General features: G+C 33.8%; 1 protein-coding gene across 1 annotated transcript in view; it reads left to right on the forward strand.

The window, feature by feature from the left end:
* Window positions 1-26,927, forward strand: part of whrna (whirlin a) — a 144,958-nt gene that overhangs the window by 85,171 nt on the left and 32,860 nt on the right. The window contains exons 3-5 of the mRNA XM_073825192.1: window positions 2,214-2,339; window positions 18,141-18,349; window positions 22,646-22,682. Coding sequence (XP_073681293.1) covers window positions 2,214-2,339; window positions 18,141-18,349; window positions 22,646-22,682 — 372 coding nt within the window. The remainder of the gene's footprint in view (window positions 1-2,213; window positions 2,340-18,140; window positions 18,350-22,645; window positions 22,683-26,927) is intronic.

A 26,927-nucleotide genomic window follows, 5' to 3' on the forward strand; every position in this document is an offset into this window, starting at 1 on the left:
TGCGGGGATTCTATGATGCATTCTAATCACAGCACTATTGTTGCTTTTGTGTGCTGCGCATTGAAGAGGTCGTGGGAGTCACATTAGTCCTTCTGCTGGTTCAGCATTACTGTCGTTCGCTAAGGCACATAGGTTGTTAGAAGCGAGAATTATAGTTGTAAGGCACAGTAATGGCTGCTCTATGTTTGAGAGGTGAACAACACATTGTTTTTGGGAAATATTTTAATTTCTTTGTCGCCACAATAGAACACACAGTTTGTGTGTGCAAAGCAAGCGGCTTTAAGGATTTGTTCACCCAAAAATGAAAATTGTGTGTAATTACTCACCCTCATGTCATTCCAAATCCGTAAGACCTTTGTTCATCTTTGGAACACAAATTAAGGTATTTTAGATAAAAAACAAGAATTTTCTGACCCTGCATAGACTGCAACGCAACTGACATGTTCAAGGACTAGAAAGGTAGTAAGGACATTGTTAAAATAGTCCATCGTGGTACTCTCATGAGCGCACATCGAAGACTGACGCAAATAATAAAATAATCCCCGCCTGCCCGCAAACACTTGTGCTAGTCGAGAAGACACTGTTCTGTGCTGTGAAAGCAAGTTTGTTTTGTTTTCATTGCGGAAAGGTGATGATGTGAAGAATCAGTGGATAGAATCTACTTTTTCTACGATACCACAGCAATACAATTCGAACCTTTTGTTGTGTGCTCGTCATTTTACAGAGGACTGCTTCTCTAATCTTGGCTTTTATCTTCTTTGGCTTCTAATCTTCTTTATTTGGACTAACAAGCGTTATCCACGTTATGCGTACATTTTCAAGTGAGTGCTCAAAATATCTATTGTGCTAAGCAGCTTTAGGTTTCCAGGTAAAGCACGATATTACTGTCTTACTGAAATAGTTCTGATAATTTTCTTTGAACCCACTATTTCCTAAGAATGTGTTGATTAATGTAGACTGTCGTTGTTCTAATTACTTCATTTAATAATAAAGAATGTAACTAAAGCCCGACTCACACTGTGAGACAAATTTTGAAAATCCTAAAAGATTCCTATAATCCTAGGCTAAAATCTGTGGTCTTTGATCATTAGTTTGACATGATTAATGGCCATTGTTATCAGATTTTACCTTGAAATTCTGGCAGTGTCACATCAGTGGGACATCTACGACGAACGTCAAAGTGTCATCATTTTTCAAGACAAGCCATGATCAGAATTAGTGCTAAAGGTTTCTGCTTTTTTTTTTTAATCGCACAATGTGTGCCGGGCTTTAGACATATTTTGGTTTACAAACTGCGTTGTTTCATCAGTCACATTAGCAGCGGCTAACGCATCCACCATTATTGTTTTGTCATGTATTTACAATTTAGCAGCTAAATTTTAGCTCTGGGCACGATTTACTTGCATAAGTGTTAAACAAAATGTTTTTATGTCATTATTTTAAGAATGGATTGGAGCACTATATTATATGTAAAGGTAATTTAGGGTTGCCAGGTTTTCACAACAAAACCCACCCAATTGCTACTCAAAACAAGCCCAATCGCGTTTTGAGGAAAGACCCCGTTAAAAATCACATTCTGGGGTGTAAAATACATGTTTTTTTGTCAGAGTTCCCTTGATACAATCGCATTTCAGGAGCTAAATATTATGTTATTGGGGTCGCTTTAACCCGCACATCAAAAACAACCACAGACTTGGCAACACAGATTGTGTTGGCAGCACTTGCTAACTTGCTTCAATACTCCTCTCTGTGCCAATCACAATAGACTTGGCCTGCTGACCAATCAGAGCCGAGTAGGCTTATGGAAGGAAGGGGTTTAAAGACACGATACTCAAAGCTGGTTCCAACAAACTGTTTTGAAATCATTGACAAATGACTCTATGTGTAAATGTATATTCTGAGAAAATTACAGTGTTATCTGACCTTAGATGCATTAAAACCTGTTCCAGTGGACTCCAACACAATATTAAAAAACATATGTCTTGCTCTTTAATGACGTCCTTACTACCTTTCTGGGCCTTGAGTGAGTCAGTTGTGTTGCTGTCTATGTAGGGTCAGAAAGATTTCATCAAAAATATCTTAGTTTGTGTTTGACATGAGGGTGAGTAATTAATAACTGAATTTTCATTTTTGGGTAAAGTATCCCTTCAAATGCTTTTTTATACAATTAGTTTGATTTGGCTATTAATCAGACAATCTCTTCCTCTTCACAGGTGAATTTGGTGCTGGATGATGGCCGTTCTCTGGGTCTCATGATCCGCGGAGGAGCTGAATACTCTCTGGGTATCTACATCACGGGTGTGGACAGAGGCTCCGCAGCAGAATGTGGAGGACTCAAGGTACAATTAATTCCTATTTTACCCACATCTTTTTTTATTTTATCAATTTTTATTGCTTTTTGTGTAATTAGTCTTACTGTGATCTCTAAGTGTCGCACTGTGGAGAGTATTTCACACTCTCTTAGTCTCTTATTTTTGTCTCTCATTTCATGCATTAATTGTTCCACAACTCTTCGACATGTTAATTTTGATTTTCTCTGTCCAAATATGTAAGGTTTTCTTTGTTGCTGTTCAGTCTTTTGTATCAGGTTTTGCCCACATTGTGAGCAGCAGCCAACAGGGCCCGTGAGGAAAACAGCTTAGTAAACAGACTTCATGAAAATGCAAAAAGGTTTTTGTGTTGGTTGGATGAGGTTAGAGGTTAGAATATCTAATGATAATTAGCTCAGTGTAAAAAGAAAAGAAGTCAATGAAAAATCCCTAACAAGATACACTGTTCTTCCTTTGCTTACTCTCTGACAGGCATCCCATAAACCTGCTGGTTTGTTGATTGACAAAACATGTTTGTAAATTCTGTCCAAAGTGTCCAGCTGGTTTTACCTTGCTCGCTTTGATTTTAGCACTCCCTTCAAGTGTGTTTGTGCATGAAGGAGAAAGAAATATTCAAGTCCACTGTGAAGTGCCTGTGGTTTTTCTCCAGCTATTCTTCTGTTGAATAATATGCCCAGACATCCTGCATTTATTCCATTGTTCGTTTTTTGCCACAATTTGAGGTGAATATCATTATTATGTGGTGTCAGGGAAAGTTTTAAGCTCTTTTCAAGCTGGCAGTTCGCTTTGTGCCCAGCCTTTAGATTCATGATGGGATTGAGAGGAGATGGCAGTTTAAAAGGAGGGCGATCCAGATACGCTCATGGAGAGAGAGAGAGAGTTGGAGAGAGTGTTGGATGTTTTATCTTCAGGCCATATGTCTGTTCAGAAGAGAGATGTGAGATGGATTTCTGGGCAGCGGTTTGGCAGGAAGCTGTGTTTACAATGCCTCACTGCTGCTGTGGGAATCACAAACATGAAAGCAGATTCACACACGTTTATCATGGCAAATGTACTGTATGAAAAATTAAATTAACATTTAAAAGTTTGAGGCCAATATTTTATTTTGAAAGAAATGTTTGACTTTTATTTAGCTGACACATTTTGAAACATAGCAGTAAAGACATTTACTTTATACTGTAATGTTACAAAAGATTTCTTTCTTAAATAAATGCTGTTCTTTTGAACTTTCTATTTATCAAATAATTCTGAAAAAAAAATCATGGTTCTCACAAAACCTGTAATACAACTGTTTTCTATGAAAGCCAGTTTCTGCCACGAAATAAAAAAGGTTACTGTGACTTTTTATCCTGCAATTTTGATTCTTTTCTCAGAATTGCATGATAAAAAGTCGCTATTGCGAGTTATAAAGCCAGAATTGTGAGATATAAAGTTGCCATTGCATGATATAAACTCAAAATTGTGAGAAATAACTTTTTTCTCAGAATTACTTAATATAAACTCACAATTGCGAGAAAAAACTCAGAATTGCATAATTTTCTTAATTCTGAGAACAAAAATTTGAATTGTGAGAAGTCAGAATAGTGAGATATGAACTTGCAATTCTAAGAAATAAGGTTGCAATCCAAATAAAATCAGAATTGTGAGATATTAACTTGCAATTCTGACTTTTTCTCAGAATTACATAATTAAAACTCATAATTATGAGAAATGAAGTCACAATTCTGAGAAATAAAATTACAACATATTACCTTGACCATGACTTTTTCTCAGAATTATGACAAACTTGCAATTACGAGAAATAAAATCAGCATTGTGAGATAAAAAAAAAACTAATAATTCTGAGAAATCAAGTTGCAATTCTGAGAAATAAAGTCACAATTCTGAGAAATAAATTCTGAATTGTAAGATAAAAACTCATAATTCTGAGAAATGAAGTCAGAATAATTAGATATAAAGTCAGAATTGTAAGATAAAAACTCACAATTCTGAGAAATAAAGTCAGAATTGCGAGATACAAACTTGCAATTATAATTTTTTTCTCAATTACGTGACAAACTTGCGATTGTGAGAAAATAACTTAATTCTGAGAAATAGACTGGAGTCAGAATTGCAAGATTTTAAATTGCAATTCTGATTTTTTTTAGAATTACGTGACAAAAAAAATTTTGATTTATGAAATAAAAACTTATAATTCTGAGAAATAAACTCAGAACTGTGAGATAAAAACTTACTAATTCTGAAATATAAAGTCACAATTCTGAAATATAAAGTGACAGTATTATGTGATAAAAACTTGCAGTTGCCAGAAAAAAAACTCTGTTCTGAAAAATATTTAGACTGATAAAGACTTTATAATTCACAATTGCGAGTTTATATCTTATATTTATATTATTTATATCAATGCTGAGGAAAAAAAGGCATAATTGCAAGTTTATATCCTGTAATTGCTAGAAAACAAGGCAGAAGTGCAAAATACAAACTCGAACTTCTGAGAAAAAAGTAAGAATTGCGAGTTTATATCTTGCAGTTCTGACTTAATGTCTTATAATTGCGAGTTTATATCTCCCAATTCTAAGAAATATTTTAAAAAAATCATGCTATCCCCAAATTTTAACATAGTTCACCAAAACATTTCTTTCTTTAGTATCTTTAGACAGCTAATATATCAAAATGAAAAATGATAGCATTGCATGTGCAATGTAGCCTACATTTATGGTGTATTTTTGTCCTTTTTGTAGCTTGACTGTCATGGTCGCTATGAACTGTCTTTGTGAAATGAGCAGGTAAGCCCCCATAAGTGTGAGCCACCACTCCAGAGCGAAAAATAGCTTTCATCCAAATAGCCCGGCACTCAGAGTGATTGTGTTATTATAGTGTTAGCAGCAGATGAACCCCTGACCCCACACCCCAATATAGACACGCACAAGTAGAACAACACAAATGCACAGATCAATGAAACCAGGTGGATGAAACATCTATTTCCTAACAGGTCCCTTGAGATAGATGTAAGGCCAGGGGGTCTGTAGAGAGGTTGCCTTCAATATGTGCAGCCCCACATATACTAACCTGTGTGAAAAGAGGTATAAATTGGTATTGGCAACAAATCCCTTTTTGTTCAAAGCAGAAGTGATCCATCTTGGAATTACCAGACTTCATAAATATTAATGCTGTGTTCCATTCAATTGAGAGAGACAGAACTTGGAGACTTTCAAATCAGAAACCACAGAGTGACTGCAAGTATGTGGGGTTTGATAGCAGAAACAGATTTTGATGTTAAAATACTTAGTTATGCAGTGTTGGGGTTTAAAGGGATAATTGACCCAAAAATGAAAATTCTGTCATTAATTACTCACCCTCATGTCATTCCAAATCTGTAAGATCTTCGTTCAACTTCAGAACACAAATCAAGATACTTTTGATGAAATCCAAAGCTTTCTGACCCTACAACTACTATGTTCATGGCCTAGAAATGTAGTAAGGAGATTGTTAAAATAGTCCATGTGACATCAGTGGTTCAACCTTAATCTTATAAAGCTACGAAAATATTATAAAGCGTTTTGTCTTTGAAATGGCAGCGTGCATATTTATTCAATGACATCATTGCCTATCGAAGTTTGATCCAGCCCTATCGCGATTCTCGACCTTCCGTCCCCAGATGTAAGACCTCCTAAATTATAATTAAGACTTTCTTATACTATTTAACATATTTAAAAATTTATGGCCTTAAATTTGATACAACTAAAATGAGGAGTTTTTAAGGACCTGCAGGAGCCCTCTACTTTACGATAGCAGGCCGCAGGCCGGTGAAACATTTTGGTAGCCCAACTGGAAAACACAATAGCCCCGGGACGTCGGGCTAGCGATTTTGTGAGCCCTGCATTCTCCCATATGTAGGATTCTATAGTCTAGCAGAGCTTGTTTGATTATTGCTTGAGCTCACTCGACTGTAAAGCTATGCTTACAATAGAGGGTTTTCATGACAGGTTATCGTAAACAACACCACTGAACCAAACGAAACTCCTTATTTTACTGATTATTGCTGCTGAAAACAGTCAATAATTGTCATGTTTTGGGCTGTACTAATCGGTCAGACCAGGAAAAACATTTGGAGTATTATAGCAGGGCTCGAAATTAACTTTTTTACTTGGTAACACTGGTTCTCCCAACTATAAAAAGTTAGGAGCACCAAATGAATATTAAGACACTTCTCCCGCATTTCTTTTTAGTAATGCACCAATCTCGATTCTTCATGGCCGATTCTCATTGCCGATGTTCAATCAAATGGGCTGATTCTTAAAGCCTTTTTTAAATATGTATTTTATGCCTTAAACACGGGACAAGAATGAATGAAAAAATGAGTTCATGAACAAGAAGTTTATTTTCTCAATTACAGGTAGAGCCATTTAAATTCGAGACAACCACTGCATTTTTAAACAACCTGCAGTATAAATAACAAAAAATAAACAACACAGTTCTTTCTTAGTCGTATTAAGTGTAAACAATAAATGCAGCCATAATCAAAGTCAGCTAGTCTCTCAATATTCAAAGTGCAAATACAGACAGAATGTTTCGAGCATTAAACAGAGCTATAGACAACTACACAACCTAATATAGCCTACAGCCTGGATATGTTATGTAGCCTAATTTGCGCACATTGGGATGTCGCTCTCTAAATGTGGGGTTTTAAAATTGCTTTTGAATGCGCGTGCACGTTTTACTTTCGGTTTCGTTTTAAAGGAACACTCTACTTTTTTTGGAAATATGCTCATTCTCCAACTCCCCCCGAGTTAATAAGTTGAGTTTTACCGTTTTGAAATCCATTCAGCTGTTCTGGCGATATCACTTTTAGCATAGCTTAGCATAGATCATTGAATCCTATGAGACCAATATAGCATTCCTGCTGACTAAGTCCTTTTCTATATGATTTAGCAGCTTTCACCATTTTTTTATGGTTTAGACAGCATAAATTAGCGAATTAACCATGCAATCCATGCTGTTGTTTACATCCAAAGATCTCCAATATGGCCACGGATCTGTGTAACTGACCAAACCGTGGAGTAAATGCAAACCCTCTATTCAGTCTGACATTCACAACAGCAATAGCATTTTGTGTCACCATTCTTATTGGAAGATGTAGCTTTTTGAAAAATGTCCGAACCTGCATTCATTACTTTCTTCCGTGTAGCGCAAAATAAGACTTTGTGAGAAATGTCTTTGAAAAGTGATTTTTGTCTGTACTGAACACTAAAAGTCAGTGGGGTCCGCTATTGTTTGGACTCCAACTTTTTTCAAAAAGCCACAGAGGAGTGTGCTTATCACACTCAGGACAGTCGTGATGGATGAATTTAGTCCTATCTCTGAAATGATTATGACCGTAGTAGCACTTTCTTCTTCCACAGGCAACAGCAGCACTTGTTTGCAAACAATATCTGTTGTCTTATCTCACTCAGTGCCTGTATCTTTATCTCCAACCCTGGGGTTTCAGAGGTTGAACCGGAGATGTAGAATACTAGAGGTCTTCGTGGCGGATGCAGCTCGTAGAGTTTTAATTGGATGGAATAATGTGCTTGCGCATTGAGCGGTCCCTCAGCGTTACAGAGCACAAAACCCCTGAAGAGCTGGAGTTAATCAGTGTGCATTCACTGAAGCCTCAGCCTCTATTTCTGCCTCTGTTTTTGTCTTCGTCCTGTCTTGGAAGTGCTGTTCTGTGGTGTTATTCTTTTATTTGTATGTATATGTCTTACTGTCTGTGCTTGCTTTATTGCTGTCTCACTTTGGGCTGCTCTTCTGTAACTGTAGTAAAAGGATAATGAGCAATACAATTAAGCCACTTCTTGGCTGCAGGATGGTAAGACACTTACTGGGAGCAGTGTTGTAGTTTGTAACGGTCAAATTACTTAAATCCATAAAAGGATAAAAGCTTTTTAGGACTTCATTTGTTTAACTGGGTTTTTTGTGAATCTCAGCTGCTCCATTAGCTGATATTGTCAACCTGAGGCCTGAGGTTCAGACACAGTTACTTTGAAGTTTTTTCATTCAACAAACCAGACGCTGTTTCTTTCTCTGCCTTTTGCTCTCTCTCACAAAGGCATTTATTTTATTATAATTTCTTAATAGTTTAGTTTTGTTTAAAAAGACAAAATTCATTATTCCTTTCTTGATAAACTGCATGTTTTAAACTGTTAAGTAAATTAAAATAAACCTAACTAAATTTAATTATTTAGTTTTTTTTAAAGAAGATATCCACCATTCCCTTCCTGATAAGTAGCATTTTTTGAACTGTCAAGTAAATTCAATGAAACCTGACTGAATTTTTATTTTATTTTTATTTTTTTAAACAGAACATTTCCACCATTTAGGCCCTGATAAATTGCATTTGTTTTAAACTGTCAAGTAAATTTAGTGAAACCTGACCAAATTGTTAATTGTTCATATTTTTATTTTATTTGATTTTATTCTCTTCATTCTCTTACTGATAAATTGCAAGTAAATTCAGTGAAACCTACGACTAAATTGTATTTATTTTACTCTAATTATTTTATTTTATTAAAATGTATATATTATTATTATTATTAATATATACACTACCAATATATACACTAGTCAAAAGTGTGAACACACTCTCTTTGATGAAATGTCGAAACTTTTGACTGGTAATACAGGTCATATATATATATATTATTTTTATTCATGTTTTACATATCTAACATTCCCTTCCTGATAAATTGCACTTTTCTTAAACTGTCAAGAAAAATCTGGAAAACCTGACTATTTTTATTTTATTTTATTTTATTCTATTTTATTATTTATTTATTTATTTATTTATTTAAACAGAACATATCCACCATTCCCTTACTGATAAATAGCATTTTTCTTAAACTGTCAAGTAATTTTTGTGAAACCTGACTAAATTTAAAAAAATATATTTTTAAACCGAACATATCCACTATAATTTCTGTGAAACCTGACAAAATTTAATTTAATTTAATTTTGTGTTATTTTTTTAAACAGAACATATCCACCATAAATTCAGTGAAACCTGACTAAATTTTATTTTGTTTTATTTTATTTATTTTGTTTTATTATTTTTAAAGCAAAACATATCCACCATAAATCCAGTAAAACCTGACTAAATTTTATTTTTCTTTTCTTTTCTTTTCTTTTCTTTTCTTTTCTTTTCTTTTCTTTTCTTTTCTTTTCTTTTCTTTTTAAACAGAACGTATCCACCATAAATTCTGTAAAACCTGACTAAAATGTATTATTTTATTTTATTTTATTATTTTTTAAACAGAACATATCCATCATAAATTCAATAAAATATGATAAATTTGATTTTGTTTTATTGTATTTTATTTTTAATTTAATTTATTTAGTTTTTTCTAAACAGAACATATCCACCATAAACTTAGTAAAACCTGAATAAATTTTATATAGTTTTTTATTTTATTTTTTTATTTAAATATTTTTTAAATAGAACATATCTACCATAAATTCAAAAACCTAACTGATTTATTCTATTTTATATTTTTAAACAGAATATATCCAACATTCTCTTCTATTTTTTATATTTTATTTTTATTGATTCAAAAGCAATCTATTAGAATCCATCATACCCTTGCCAATAAATTGCATCCTTTTTTACTGTCAAGTAAATTCAATAAAACCTGCCAAAATCTGAACTTTTTTTTTCAATCTGGTAAATGCTAAAAATGCCAGAAGCTGATCTTTAAGTGAAATTCATATCAGATTGCCCTGCCAGGTTCCTTGAAAATAATCACAGGACCTCAGGGACTCTTATAAAATCGTTCTTTCTTGTACTTGCAAATGACACAGAATTTCTTGAATGTCTGTGATCTGCAGTCAGATGTCCCTTCACCTTTGCCCGACGTGCTTTTCAGCTTAATAATATTTTATAGCTCTTACTTTTTGGAGCTGTCATGATTCTTATCAGTCATTTTGAGTGCCGGTTCCCTCTCTATTCAGCTGTCCATGCTGCGTCACATAAAGCCAATTCACTTGGTCCTTGAGGAGTTGAGAAGAAAGTCATTTGCTGTGAAAACTTTTGCTCAGGGGGCTCATACACTTTCACTGTGATATTTGGGGACATTTTCAGTTGCAAGTTTTCAACTCTTTTGATCTTTTTCTACCTTAACCAGAAAGCATATAGCCATATCCGTTGACTGATACCCATAGGCAATTTTTCAGAAGAGGAGGCTGTTCATCACAAGAAAAATCCCTCTGGACTAATAAAAGCCTTTTAGACTGTGAACGTGACTACTTTAGCACATTTGTAACCCATTTTGAAGTGGTCACGCCTCTGTGTGATTGACAAATATGCTAGTTTCACGGAAGAAGGCTCTGGACTCTGGGCGGGTCTGTCTGTATGGCTGCTTCTGTCACTGAAAGTTAGTATTACTCAAACTTTAAGTACTCTTGGTGTGGCCATATGTCTTAAACAGCCATTAAGTACAATGATGAATGAATGAAGGGATGGGATAAGCACCACTTTATTCGTATTCAGAGCATGACCATTCATTAGAGAATGGCAGAAAGAAAAATGAAGAGTAAGAGGGACAGAAACAATGATTTAAAAAAAATGATGATAAGACAGCCTGGAAGACAAAAAGGTGAAATCCTTATCCTTTTTGCTCTATAGAAAAAACTATAGAGCAAAAAAGTACAAAAGCTGACACTTTTTGGTACATCTTTGTACTTAGTCCCTTAAAGGTACATATTAGTATTTAAAGTGTATATTTTACTAACTTTACTAAAGGGTACCATACCATACCAGTGCAAGCTTTTTTTTTCCTTTTTTTCCCAAAATATCTTATCAGATAATTTCATTTTAAAATAAAAAAATAGCAATGTATTCTGGCAATTATTTATTTGATTTCGTTTTGATTCAATGTTTGTAGTTTCAAACTTAATCTATTTCTTAGAATCCATTATTCGATACATAATAAATGTAATTATTTTAAACTTACAAATAAATTCAGTGACACTTGAATAATATTTATTTTATTGTATCTTTGTATTATTTTAGTTTAGTTTCATTTCAAAATCATACATCAGTAGCATAAAGAAAAGTTGTCTAATTAAAAATTGTAGAATATGTATAGAATACAGTAGTCAACATTTGAAGTGGATCACAACCTTTCATTAAAGTAGTCCTAAAACCGAAACAATGCACATTCTTGTCTTACGACAACTTTGATGAACTGTTTTGATCCGCTTCAAATGTTGACTACTGTATATAAATAATATAGTGTTTCATGGTCGAATTTGATGATTTTTGTTGACAATATCAAAATATCTTATAATAATTTTCATTTTAAAATTTATTCATGTTTATTTTAATATTTATATAATTTTTTTTTTTTCGATTTTTGTAGTTGAAGTAATCTATTTCTTAGAATCCATTGTAATACATAATTCAAAATAGCATAAAGAGTTGTCTTTAAAAAATTATAATATATATATATATATATATATATATATATATATATATATATAAAATATAAGTAATATAGTGTGTTTCACCATCAGACTGATGATTGATGTTGAAAATATCAAAATATATTCAGATAATTCAGATAATTTTCATTTTAAAATGTAAAAAGTTTTTATTTATTTTTTTTAGTTTCAAAAGTAATATATTTCTTAGAATCCATTATTTGCTACATGATTAATTTCATTTTTTTTTTTTTAACTGTCAAGTAAATTCAGTGACACTTGACCAATATTTATTTTATTGTATCTTTGTGTTATTTTAGTTTAGTTTACTTTCAAAATCAGTCTATTTTTCCAGAATACACTGTTTAAAATAGCATAAAGAAGAGTTGTCAAATTTAATGATTGATGTTGAAAATATCAAAATATTTTCAGATAATTCAGAAAATTTTCATTTTAAAATAAAAAGGACCAAGTATTCTGGCATCTTTTTTTCATTTATTGTTTTGATTCTATTTTTGCAGTTTCAAATGTAATCTTTTTTTAGAATCTTATCATTTGCTACATTTTTTTTTTTTTTTACTTTCAAGTAAAGTCAGTAACACCTAATTTTTATTTTATTGTGTCTTTGTATTAGTTTAGTTTAGAACAGGTAATTTTCATGATTGTTGTTAAAAATATCAAATTATATTAGTTTTTCTGCCTTTTTTTTGGAAAGCTTGCTTGAATTATTTCATTTTATTTTATTTAGTTAGTTTCATTAGTTTAGTTCATTTTTGCCAGACCAGTGATTGATTTGGTGGAAGGCTCATAAAAGCATATCCAGTTTTAACAGTGTTATATTTTAACAGTTTTTACGGTTATATTTTTACCTGCCTGCTGTATCTGATGTCGTAGCTGATATACTTTTTTTATTGATTCTCTTACTCTGCATTTCTAGATTGATGATTCACGTGAGATTTATGAGCTAAATGGCTCAAAAAATGTTTCTGGGTTCCCATGAAATTCCAGTGAGATGAATGGGAATACTAACGGATAGTTCTTTTGAAAACAGCATTTAAATAAAAAAAACTTAAAAACGCACAACAGCAACCTTGCAGGTGACAAAGTGAGTAAAGATAGAAATTTATAGTCTTGTATTTGGCTTACAGCTCCAACCTCTAAACTACTTTGCTAAATGAGGAATGAGTGATGCTGACATTTGACGTAACAGTAGAGCAGATGTTATTCCTCTCACAGACCTGGATTTGTAACAAAGCGTGATTACGGTGTGCATTAGCCTCCGTTTTTGATTGCTGTCCGGATATTGGAGCCGTTTGGGGAAAACAAGCAGCCAAGCCGATTTCTCATACGTCTTCTCTTCCATCATCTTCTTCCTCTTCCATCACTGTAGAGAAGCAGGGAAGAGAGAAATGTCAGGGATGCCATGGTCAGGGCAGGCGCTCTTTCAAATGCCAAGTGTTTTTCTCAAGGGCCTTCGCACTGACAGCTATGAAATCTCTGGAGGCCTCCCGGTCTTCGCTGTTGGCTTCTTGTCGACTGCTCAACTTTCTAGTCGACAGTGTGTACTCCCATTGGTAGTCGCAGCATCACGTCGCTGCTCATTTGCATTAAGTTGTCTCTCGTGTTGTTGAAACTCGATGTCGCTCGTTGAAAACGAATGACTGCCGGTTGCTTTGAGGCTACAGAATGCTGTCATTCCTTTACTTACAGGGAGTGCAAAATGCAGTTAAAGTGAAAAAAGTGATTAAAAAAAAAAAGAAAAAAGAAAGGCTGAGTTTGCAGTGTTAACATGAGGATTATTCATCTTCATCCTGTCATGATAATACTCACAATGTGATTCCAGGTCAGGACAGATGATGTAGAGGAGTTCAGAGTAGATTAAATGCCAGGTGGCTTTATTATATATGAAAAAATAGGTAGATAGATAGATAGATAGATAGATAGATAGATAGATAGATAGATAGATAGATAGACTTTTAGATTTCTTATTAGATTTCATATTTCTAGGTATTTCTTAGATTTTAATCTAATTAAATTTCAATAAATGTTTTTTTTATACTTTCTCTCAGATTTCATATTATAAAAATAAATAAATAAAAATAGAGAGAGAGAGAGAAAGAGATATCAGATGTCATATTTCTAGCTTTTTGATTTACATTTGAATAAATATTTATGTATTTATTGTATTAAAAACATGAATAAATAAAAGATAGATTGATAGATGATAAATAGACACTTTCTCTTAGATTTAATATTAATATTAAATTAAATAAGTTTTATTAGTTTTAGTAATTTTTATAGCTTTAGGCTTTTTTTTAGCTATTTCGTATTTTGAATAGCTTTATTTTATTTTTATTTTAGATTTGTTTAGAGCTGCAGTAGTTTAACACTTCAACTTAAACCATTTTTTCTGAGTTAGTTGGCCAGCCAACATTTCTAAATTTAGTTTAATCTGATATTTATATTTCATTTAATTTCAGCTGTATTTTAATTAGTGGCAACAATTTTTAATAGTTTTAGCTTTAGTTGTAGACAAACACCAGTTTTGGTGCATGCCTCTTTAAATGCTAATAAGCTCTGCTCACTCCGCCCCCTTTTAAGTTTTTTTTGTGTATTAGGTGGCACACTACCATGAAAAACAAAACTACGTCCCCCTAAATCCACTGCGTCCTCAGTGACTCTGATGTCCGGAGAAAATGAAGACTGTTATTGTAACTTTTACATGCAACTACAAAACACTTGCATTGCTTAAGAGACATTTGTCAGTGTCACTACAGCTGCAGCTGTACACCTGGTTGAGGGAGAAAATATGTCAATGCAGAACAGTCCGTCAGCAGTTGTGGGCAGGTCTTGAGCAGTATGTCATCACACTGCAAGACACATTATACTGCAGTACAAAGGCAAATTGCAGTAACTACACATTTGGTAAAAATTGAGTTAAGGCTTAAAATGGGCTTTGTGACAGCTGTTTTGTCTTGTGGCAAAGTCTCCTGGTTTAATTTTGTCCCATTTAAAATAAACAAAAGTGTCAAAATGCAGTAACTACAAAATCCAAACTAATATCAAGGCAAACCACAGTAAGTAATGTTACTGCGTTCTAGCTTTGTTTCACACACTAGGCTACTTGTTTGTTGTTCTTCTTTTGTTTAAATTATGTGAACTTTTTTCAGCTATTGTTTTAAAGCAACCTAGGTCTGTAATAAATTACTTTTTTAATAAAATGAGCAAAACACTCTCTGTTGTGAAAGGAGCAGAAGACTACTGAGCAATTGTAACATTCACAACAATCAACATGTAGTAAGAAACACAAGAAAGTTGGATCAACACATTTAGTTTGTAGATACTGCACTTTGCTTTTGCAATAGTGTTTTAGTTTTTTTTTCAGGTCTTTCAAAGGCAGAATGCAGTATCTGCATTTTGGTGGTCAAAGGTCACAACAGTTGTCATGTTCTTCCTAAGAAGGCATTAAATGAATGCATTACCACTAATAGCACTAGCTGGTGTAAAAACTTTAAAGGCATTTTTCTCAGTCTCAGTGTTGATGTAGTTACCGCACTTTGTAGGGCAGTATATGCATAAATTAAATTTTGCATCCGATGGCCACCTTTAAGGTCCTTTTTGTAATTTAATGACCATTTATATCTCTGTTTAGTTGTAAAAAAAAAAAAGGAGCATAGACATTCTTGAGAATCTCTCATTTTGATTTTTTCAGAAGAAAAATAAGGTCATACAGGTTAGGTACCACTTTAATTTTTAGTGATCTGTTCCTTTAAAGTCTTTTCCAGAGTTCTCTCTCACATTCCTCAGTGGTTTGATGTGTTTCCTGTAATAAGCGTATCTGGTATCTCAGCGTTTGAACACTCTGGAGTGATACACCGAAAAGAAATGCCAGGAGATAAACCTGAGCTAATGATCGGCTGTTTCGCTTGGGAAAGCAAGAGCTCGTATCTGCCGCATTGATTTCAAATACCTCTCTTGTGTTCTTTGGGAAAACAAAGCTGTATTGCATCCAAATTGATCAACACCATAATTTATTAATATCATGATTACTGCAAAGCCTCTTTAATTACCCTCAAGCGTCTTTGGGGCGGGCAGAGGGGCAGGCCGGGTATTGATCTATAAAGAAGAGCTGGGATAAAACTGAGAGATAGTGATGAAAGCAGAAAGAGAGCAAGATAAAGAGAAATGGAGCCGGTTTGTGTTGTGACGAGTTAATCCCACAGTAAGAGCTTCAAAATAGAAATATTTGACTCAGAGACGGACTGACAAAAGAAGAAACAATGAGTGAGATAAATGAGTGACAAGCAGAAGGAGCATGGGAAAAAGATAAAGAGCACATCAACGAGTGGGAGGATGAATGGATGAGATGAGGGGACTGTCAGAACCATCCAGAAGAAATGTACCACGTTTGTAACACAGGATTGAACTAAAGCTACAGCGTGTCTCTGTTTCTTGGCGTCTGTTCAGTTTCTCATCCAATACTGAGAAATGAAGCGACGGATGTAAGACGTATTACATTTACAGTAAAAGCATGACTATATGCCTTGCCATCTAAATTGAATCTTTTTCAGTGACATGTGGTAGACTCAAATACAATTTTTTTTAATCCAAGGAACGTAAAAGTATTTAAATTTAAGTGTATTTGAGAGAAAAAAAATATTTGAATGATTTTACAATGCATATTTTAAGTATAGTATATTTTAATATTAATATGTTAAGATAAAAACATATTAATTGTTTAAAGGTTAGATCTCATGAGATTTATTCATTTATAGACATTTTTTAATTGTTCTATTTGTCGTAAATCAGAAGTGAAATGTTGTCGAAGTGAGCATTTTTAAAGCAACATATTGACAGTATAATATTTATTTCCTTTTGATATTAAAATATGTAGCTACCTAATATCTTATGAAGGGACCCTGGCAAAGGGATCATTATGTTTGGAGGTCCTTGGAAGAAAAAAATCCAAGTATTATTTATGTGCTATTATAGTATTTATTATTATTTTGAATTAGCTTTTTTTGTTGTTGTTGTTTTTTGAGGTTTCAGTAATTTAATTGTTTTTTCATCTTATACACTACCAGTCAAAAGTTTTTGAAAAGTAAGATTTTTAAAGAAGTCTCTTTTGCTCACCAAGCCTGGTGAAGTACAGCAAAAACAGTTAAATTTTGAAATATCTTTACTATTTCAAATAACTGTTTTCTAGCTGAATATATTTTAAAATGTAATTTATTCCTTTGATTTCAAAGCTGAATTTTTAGCATAATTTCTCTAGTCACATGATCCTTCAGAAATCATTCTAATATTCTGATTCGCTACGTAGCTAAGTAGAAATTTTTATCATCAATTTAAAGCATCCTTGCTAAATAGAAGTATTATTTCTATAATTTCTTTCCTCAAAAATTATACTGACTTTAAGCTTTTGAATGGTATAGTATAGTGTATAATGTTACAAAAGCTTTTTATTTCAAATAAATGCTCTTTCTATACATCAAACAATCATTAAAAAAAAAATGTACTCAACTTAAATATTGATAATAATAATAATAATAATGATAAAATATGTTTCTTATAGAGCAAATCAGCATATCAGAATGATTTCTGAAGGATTATGTGACACTGAAGACTGGAGTAATGATGCTAAAAAATTTAGCTTTCATCACAGGAATAAAAATGCATTTTAAAAAGTTATTAAAATAGAAAGCAGTTATTTTAAATAGTAAAAATATTTTTGAATCAAATTTGGATCAAATAAATGCAGACTTGGTGAGCAGAAGTGATGTCTTAAAATGACCATTAAAAATCTGACTGTTCAAAAACTTTTGACTGGTAGTGTACCTAAATGATATTCTATTGAAATAATACTTGCTATTAAAAAAACACATTACTTAATGTAAAAGATTTCTATTCTATCACATTTTATTTCAGTAAATATAAAATGTAATAGTTTTAGTTAACAATAACAAAAAACTGCTTGGATAAAAATAGTAAATTTAGGCTATATATGCAGTTCAGAATCAGCTATTATTTTGGAGAAGGCATATTTTGTGCAAGTTCCTCAGAGATGCTCTTTTTGTATTCTCTTTATAAGTTGGGCATGAATATTTAAAGTGTTTGTCTATGAGTGCGCTCTATTCAGTCAATCACAATTTAGATTTTCTGTTTACCTCATCATAACCTTCTCTGCTGTTCCACAAATTTGACCCGGCCACACCACTCTACCATATTCGACCTCTGGATGTCCAGACTTCCCTGTCTACAGCCTCATCATCACAACCCCCCTTTACCTCCTGCCCTGCACTGCCACCACCAGCCCACCCACCTTCTCCTCTCTCTGCTCCATCATCTCCACAGGTCGGGGATCAGATTCTGGAGGTTAATGGCCGGAGTTTCCTCGGCATCCCACATGATGAGGCCGTAAGAGTGCTGAAGTCTTCACACCACCTCATGATGACGGTGAAGGATGTCGGGCGACTTCCACATGCCCGCACAGTGGTGGGCGAGACAAAGTGGATCACAAGTTCGCAGATTACAGACAGCTCAGCCAGCAGCAGTGTTACAGGGTGAGTGAGAGGGGCTGATGGGAATGTGAGGAATAAAGGAATGTGAGAGACATAAAGAAGTCATATGCATAGTTTAGATGGAAAGCTGGTTCATTCCTGGATGAATCAGTGGTTTTGTATACAGTTGAAGTCAAAGGTTTACACGCACCTTGTAGAATCTGCAAAATGTTAAATATTTTACCTAAGAGGGAACATACAAAATTCATGTTATTTTTTATTTAGTACTGACCTAAATAAGGTATTTGACATAAAGATGTTTACATATAGTCCACAAGGGATATTTAAGATATATAAGAGATGTTACTTGAATGGTCCACAACGTTTTTTTTTTTTTTTTTTTTTTGTTTAGTGATAGTTGTTCACAAGTCCCTTATTTGTCCTGTACAGTTAACTGCCCGCTGTTCTTCAGAAAAATCCTTCAGGTCCCACAAATTCTTTGGTTTTTCAGCATTTTTTGTATTTGGACCCTTGAACAATGACTGCATGATTTTTTTCACACTGAGGACAGCTGAGGGACTCGTATGCAACTATTACAGAGGGTTCAAACACTCACTGATGCTCCCGAAGGAAACACAATGCATTAAGAGCTGGGAGTGAAAACTTTTTGAATTTGAAGATCAGGGTTAATGCAACTTATTTTGTAAGTCTCTTCTGTAGCTTCTGAATGGCACTACTAAATGGAAAAAAAATATGATATTTAGGCAAAATAAGAAATATGTACACATCCTCATTCCATTCAAAAGTTAAAACCCCTGGTTCTTAATGCATCGCTTTTCCTTCTGAAGCATATGTAATAGGTGCATATAAGTCATTCAATTGTCCTTAGTGTGAAAAGATGGAGCTCAAAATCATTGTCATTGTTGGAAAGGGTACAAATACACACAAATGCTGAAAAACCAAAGAATTTATGGGACCTGAAGGATTTTTCTAAAGAACAGCAAACAGTTTAACTGTTTAGGAGAAACAAGGGACTCATGAACAGCTATCACTAAACACAGCTGTGGATCATTCAGGTAACAACACGGTATTAAGAAACAAGTGTATGTAAACTTTTGAACACGGTCATTTTTGTAAATTCAGCTATTTTCTCCTCTTGTGGACTATATGTAACCATCTTCTGTGTGAAATGTCTTATTCATGTCAGCACTAAATAAAAAATAACATGCATTTTGTATGATCCCTCTTATTTTGGTAAAATAATTAACATTTTGCTCATTCTGCAAGGTGTGTTAACTTTTGACTTCAACTATTTTTTTAAGATATTTTTTGCTTTGCTAAATCTAATTTGTCAGACTGCACTGCTCACCCTCAGGTCATCCAAGATGTAGACGAGTTTGTTTCTTCATCAGAACAGATTTGGAGAAATACAGCATTACATCACTTGCTCACCAATGGATTCTTTGCAGTGAATGGGTGCCGTCAGAACCAGAGTCCAAACAGTTGCTAAAAACATCACAATTATTTCAAACAATTCCATCAGTCTGTCAGTTAATAGCTTAGGAAGCGAAAGCTGCATATTTGTAAGAAACAAATCCATCAGTAAGGTGTTTTAACTTTAAACAGTCTATAATCCATAATAACTCTTTTTTTTTTCCATACCTGGTGTCTTATCTCATCCACCAGCATATTTTTTAGAAGTGATTTGGGCTGTTTTTGCTTATAAATGGTGTTTGATCTGTGTATTTTTCTCTCCTGATCCAGGCGAGACAGTCGACTGTTTTTGGCCTGAAATAATGGTTTGAAGTTAAAAATGTCTTTAGAATGGATTTGTCTCTTACAAACATGCACGTTTTTACTTCACAAGATGTTAATTGATGGACTGGAGTGGTGTGGATTATTGTGATGTTTTTATCAGCAGAATGGACTCTCATTCTGATGGCACCCATTCACTGCAGTGGATCCATTGGTGAGCAAGTGATAAAATGCTACATTTTTCCAAATCGGTTCTGATGAAAAAACAAACTCCTCTTCATCTTGGATGGCCTAAGGATGAATAAACTTTTTTATTTTTTGTGAACTGTTCCTTTAATGTTGCAGTGTAAAAAAATAATAATATCCAAGGTCTGAAACTAGACAAATAGCATGATGATGGTTAATTTGTTCTTAAATAAAGTGCCGGGCATGTCTTGGTGGTGCGACTTAATGTTCTTGTTTAATAAATAAAAAATGTACAGTACAATTCAGCCACAGTTTAATTTAATTAGAATTGAGGTGAAGCTTCCAGGCTTAGTTTAATTTACTGTTTCAAGAGCAGATTATACAACAGCTGAATTTTAATTCATTAATTCTAAATATAAGCGGTTCGCTTGCACATAAAGAACTGTAAATTAAGAAGTCTGTTCATAGGATTACTTCGGACACTGCTGGTCTTTCACGGCCTGTTTTTCGAGAATATGAACCTGTGAGTGTGTGCACAGCACACTAACAGGATCATAAAGCAGCTCAGGTGTGTCTTGTGCCAGTTCTCTGGACCTTTTCTTTAATGGAGGTTAGCTGATGAGGTGAGCCCGGGTGTTCTGCTCTCATGCCAGGGGAAAAATGCAAGGTGGCATTTTATAAAAAAGCTTATTATTGAGGTCCTGGTGGTCTGGGTTGCAAGCTCAAGCCATAGTCAAGGACATAACTGGCACAGCTAAGTGTTTGTACCTATCATTGTTGCTGACCAAATTGACAATTTGATAAATAGCTGTTCTTGATATGAGTGCAAAACAGCTGTAATATGTGAGATGCGTAGCACAGCCGTGTTGGAACGTGGCTGTCTGGCACAATATTCAATTATTCAGCATTTTTGACCAGAGAATGCAGCGACTGACCATTCAGTGGTAATGTAATGTAATCAGAGCTGGGTAATAACTAATTACATTTAATCTAGATTAAGTAATCAGATTCAGATTCCAAAAATTCAATTTTAAAATACTTGTAATCAGACTAAAGTTACATTTTTATTAATGACATATTATTTACACAATGGCAATACATTTTTCATAATTTATTGATTCTCCCTAATTCCTATTTTTTATATTTTAAAAATAGCCTACTGTTTATCTGCATTCAGAAAATTTTGTAGACATTCACACAAAGATCAGTCATTAGTCAGGTGGCGACAGCATTTGACCACTGATTTTCAAAACTTATGAACACACAGATTTTTGTTTGAATTATCACTTTGTAGGTTATTTAACAATGTATTTCTTTTCTTTGGAAGGCTTTTGTCTTTTTGTCTTTTGTCCTAAACCGTTAAACTGCCTGCTGTTCTTCAGAAAAAATCCTTCAGGTCCCACAAATTCTTTGGGTTTTTTTTGTTTTGTTTTTTAGCATTTTTGTATATTTTAACCCTTTTTGACAATGACTGTATGCTTTTGAGATCCATCTTTTCACAATGAAGACAACAGGAACACATATGCAACTACAGAAGGTTCAAACGCTCACTGATGCTCCAGAAGGAAAAGCCATGCATTAAGAGCCAGGGGTGAAAACTTTTGAAAAGATTGGAGATGTGTAAATTTTTCATATTTTGCAGGAATAACATATTTTTTAATTTAATACTGCCCTTCAGAGGCTACAGAAAATAGTTACATTTTCCCCAGAAGTTAAATTTACCCTGATCTTCAAATTCAAAAAGTTTTCACATATCTTACTCGGGTCAGTACTAAATAAACAATAACATACATTTCATATGATCCCTCTTGTTTTTGTAAAACAATTAACATTTTGCAGTTTCTGAAAGGGGGATGTAAACTTTTGACCTCAACTGTAATCTAAAAGTAACATAAAACTAGTCTGATTAAATTACCTAAAATGTGTAATGTAATGGCTTGCGTTGCTAACCACAATATTTGTGATGTAATTTGGAGTCAGAAATGGATTACAATTTGTAAGCAATCTACCCAGCTTTGAATGTAGTATTTGAGAATTTAACCCCACCGTTCAAAATTTTGGGGTCGACTTTTTTACTTTGAAAAATGTCTTGTATGCTCACCAAGGCAGCATTTATTTACAAAAAAAAGAAATACAGTAAAAACTTTTACTGACCTCAAACTATTAAACAGTAGTATATATTGTATTTTATCAAAAATTAGTAGTCCAAAGCGACTCTAATTTTTTTTATCCGTAGATCTGAAAAAAGCATCTATAGACCTGATCAAATGCCTAAATCTAAAACCAGCAACTAGATCACTTTTATACATAGCAAGCGTGTCAGAGTCTCTATGATTCTACATCTATTTGTGGATGTTTGAAGGTGTTGTAGAGCATGTACATGGTATTGATTTCTCCATGTTTACCTCTTTCTTGTAGCCTCTCTCTGGACCAGGGAGCATCAGCATCAGGAAAGGTGAGTACTTTGTTTCTATATTTGAACGAAATGTTCTTCACAGTTTGGTTTCAGCAGTGTTAAAAGAGCGAACAAGATTGCGAAGGTGATTTCTGAAGAGCTCTCTGCAAATCCTGGTGAGCTTCAGACGATTTAGGATAGTTGTACCCTGTTTTTTGTCTCTATAGAGTTGAGTTTGCTCACAAGAACATATAATGGTCATTTTATCTTAATTAGGGCTGTTAAATAATACCAAAAAAATAAATTAATGTCAATATTGCTTATTATTAATAAAATATTAAAATATATATAATATTCAATTAAAATATAATTTTAATTGCACTTCGAACCAGTGTGTTCATAATTACGATAATACATTAAAATTTGCAATATCAAGCAGCAAAACAAGCTGTTTTGTACAGCTAAAAATAGCTGGATGTGGATGAGACCAGAAGCCAGATCCATAAAATTTACAAATGGCCGTGCCCACTCTTAGAAGGAAAAAAAGGTGGATAGACATTGCAAAAAGTGTCTATTTGCTCACTCATTCCAAGACACTTTGTAAGTGCCAGAGCTTGACCATTACATAATTCTGAAAGAACTGTGTTACATATTAAACACTTCTGTACAATACATGAAAGATATATTCGTTTTTTAAAAGTTACAGAGTTCTAAAGGTACTGAATAACAGGAATTCAACCAAATCAAATGCCTCCAGGATTTATGTTCAAAGAGCCTCTCTTTTGTCCTCCATAGTGAGGATATATTGTTGTTATGCAAATGAGCCATAGTCAGCGATTAAGCTGCATAGCAGATCAGACTCATGTATTTGCATTCCTTTGATAACCTAAAGAACTTACCTTGGCCAGACTAATCTCAAGAGAAAAGGAGTCAGAATCACAGATTGTTTCATATTTGGTCTCATATCATTATATGGGAACAGGGGGATTGTAGCTCTGACTCTAGCTAGGCAATCACACACCTGTTCCTGTACCGTGGCTACAAAGAAAATGGACGTTTGCGGACGTAATGAGCAGAACAGAAGAACTGAAAGACATAGGAAGGGCAGGAGATGGAGGAGAATGGGATGAAAGAGGAAGGTGGTATCGCTGTAAATTATCGTCTTGGTCTGGATAAAGAGAGTGTCAGGTAGACACTGCCAAGAGGCTTTGATCCCCAGGGGCATATGGTATCCAAGGTGATCTGTATTCAGACTGGTTTCCGCAAAAGACACATGCACTTAACATTCTTACCTTCACTGTGTGTGGGGATGTAAGACTGGGGTAGAGCTATATTGTAATATATGAGAGAACAGGAAATAATAGAAGGGTCAATCTGTTATGCGCTACCTTTTGAACTGCGACTTTTAGAAAATGAATATGCTCCTGTAATATAGGAAAGTGTTTCTGTGAAAGCTTATACCACACTTTCAGATGTGCTTTGATAAAGATCGGGTGCTTAAACGTATTATTAATTAACTTAATTAAAGTTAGCCATTGGCAATGACAGACTGAGAATATGGTACAGTACTTTGACATTTAACCATCATTTAAGATTATAGTATACTGATTTCTATTATTGTGCTGTTGCTTTTGAATGTTACTTGATTTGAAATTGAAAGCTGAATAAATAAGATTTTCATTGATGGTTTGTTAGGATAGGACAATATTTGACCGAGATACAACTATTTGAACATCTGGAATCTGAGGGTGCAAAAAAAAAGTTGTCAAAGTTGTCCAAATGAAGTTCTTAGCAATGCATAATATTAATTAAAAAATTAATCAAAAAGTTTTTGTATAGTCACACGAGGAAACTTACAAAATATCTTCATGAAACATATTCTTTGCTAAATATCCTAATGATTTTTGGCATAAAAGTAAAATCAATCATTTTGACCCATACAATGTATTTTTGGCTATTTCTACAAATATACCTGTGCTACTTAAGACTGGTTTTGTGGTCCAGGGTCATATAATGTGTTTTTTTTTTTTAAACAAAAGACAATTAACGGACACATATAAGCTGTTTTGTTTAAACCTTCTCCTGGGGAAAGGAAAAACTAAGGAACACCTGGAATGTATTTTAGTAAATTGCCAGTTTAATCACAGTAGCATCTGGTGAAGCAGCAAAAATATTAGTGAATTTATTTAAAATTATCACATTGTTTTAGGAGGTGGAAACAAACAAATATAATTTCCAGCTATAAAAATTGTGAGCATAATATTTATGAAGTATATTAAAGGAACAGTTTACCCAAAAGAGCTGAGTTGAAGTCTATTTACTTTTCTGCTGAGCAATGCTAAGATTGAATTAATGCAGAAAATATATCAAAAGTGCAAGAAATGGCAAATTGCAAGAAAAACTTTTGGAATTTGAAGATTCGGGTAAATTTAACTTATTTTGTCTTCCGGGAAGCATCTAAGTATCTTCTGTAGCTTCTGAAGGGCAGTACTAAATAAAAAACAATATCATATTTAGGAAAAATAAAAAAAGTATACACATCTTCATTCTGTTCAAAAGTTTTCATCCCCCGGCTCTTAATACATTGCGTTTCCTTCTGAAGCATCAGTGAGCAATTGAACCTTTTGTAATAGTTGCATATGAGTCCCTCGGTTGTCCTCAGTGTGAAAAGATGGATCTCAAAATCATACAGTATTATTGGAAAGGGTTCAAATTCACAAAAATGCTAAAAAGCAAAAAATATTGGGGGATCTGTAGGATTTTTCTAAAGAACAGCAGGCAGTTTAACTATTCAGGACAAACAAGGGACTCATGAACAACTGTCACTAAACAAAAAAAACAAAAAAAAAACAGCTGTGGATCACTCAGGTAACAACACAGTATTAGGAGTCAAGTGTATGTAAACTTTTGAACAGGTTCATTTTTATAAATTTGACTATTATTTTCTCTCACGGACTATATGTAAACATCTTAAATGTGAAATACCTTATTCATGTCAGTAGTAAATAAAAAAATAAAATGCATTTTGTATGATCCCTCTTATTTTGGTAAAATAATTAACTTTTAGCAGATTCTGCAAGGTGTATGAAAACTTTTGACTTCAACTGTGCATCCATTCATACACTCGCATACAATAAACATAGTTTTATTTTTGTAAATACTAATTCTATCATCATTTACTCAACCTCATATTGTTTCAAAACCTATATGACTTTATTTCTTCTGTGAACACAAAAGGAGATATTTTGAAAAATATATAACCAAAATAATAGCAACCATAGACATAATTTTCATTTCTGAGCAAACTGTCCTTTAAGATATATGTTAGAGACATTAAAAAAGACCTTCTTGACAGGAATAACTCTTGAACAAAAATGAAAAAATATGGAAGAGAGAGCAAGAATAGAAGACATAAAAAGACAGAATAGGATAAGAGAGGCGGTGAGAATGTGAAGAGGAATAAAACAGCAAGGTGACCCACCCGATGATCAGGGTTTTACAAGGTCCTCCTCTGTAAGCCGAGGTTTATGCACAAAACAACGGATTCCAATAAAGCCTGGGCAGGCAGTGCATGAGCTCTAACTTATTACGACGGGCCTGATTATTGCATACAGTGGGAATGACAGGCTAAAGGACACGGTTAGATGAAGTGTCTTGGCTTATGTCTGTGGGCTACACGCTTTTGCAGTAAACTACTCACTTTGTATTCCAAAGACTCGCAGCTCCACGATGCTCCAGAGGACATTGATAAGTTACATACATCAGTTTGTGCGAGAAAGGCATAGTCAGTCATAAATCACTCCTGATATGTAGACGTAAGCGTGTAATTGTATGTGGACACACATATGATATGCAGTTCCTATGAAATAGCATTACAATATTTTTTTTTGTCACTAAGATTTTCCAGCGTTTGCCTGCAGAATGATCCAGGTGTAAAAATTGATCATCACATAAATGCTTCATTATGTTTTCATCAGTATACATTTAAAGCTCCTTGCAAACACTTAATAACTGGGAAAGTAATTGTTCGAAGCTCAGTGAAGGGTGCTTTGATTAATTGTGGGTCAGGTAGGAGCGAGTTGAACTTGTATAGCTTGCAAACAGAAAATTATGATGTTTTGGTTTCGTTATTACTTTTCAGAAACGTTCTAAACTTCAGCAGAAACCGGTCCGTATCTGTTGCATTTACTGCAGCTGAAACTCATTTCTGATTCAGATGTTTGAGAGTGAGTTCACGTCTGGTTGTATTTTACGCTTTCTGCCTGGTTTAACACTCACCGCGCTCACAAAATAGAAACTAAGTCA

The sequence above is a fragment of the Garra rufa genome, chromosome 19 (assembly GCF_049309525.1).
Source record: "Garra rufa chromosome 19, GarRuf1.0, whole genome shotgun sequence".
NCBI classification, from domain to species: domain Eukaryota; kingdom Metazoa; phylum Chordata; class Actinopteri; order Cypriniformes; family Cyprinidae; genus Garra; species Garra rufa.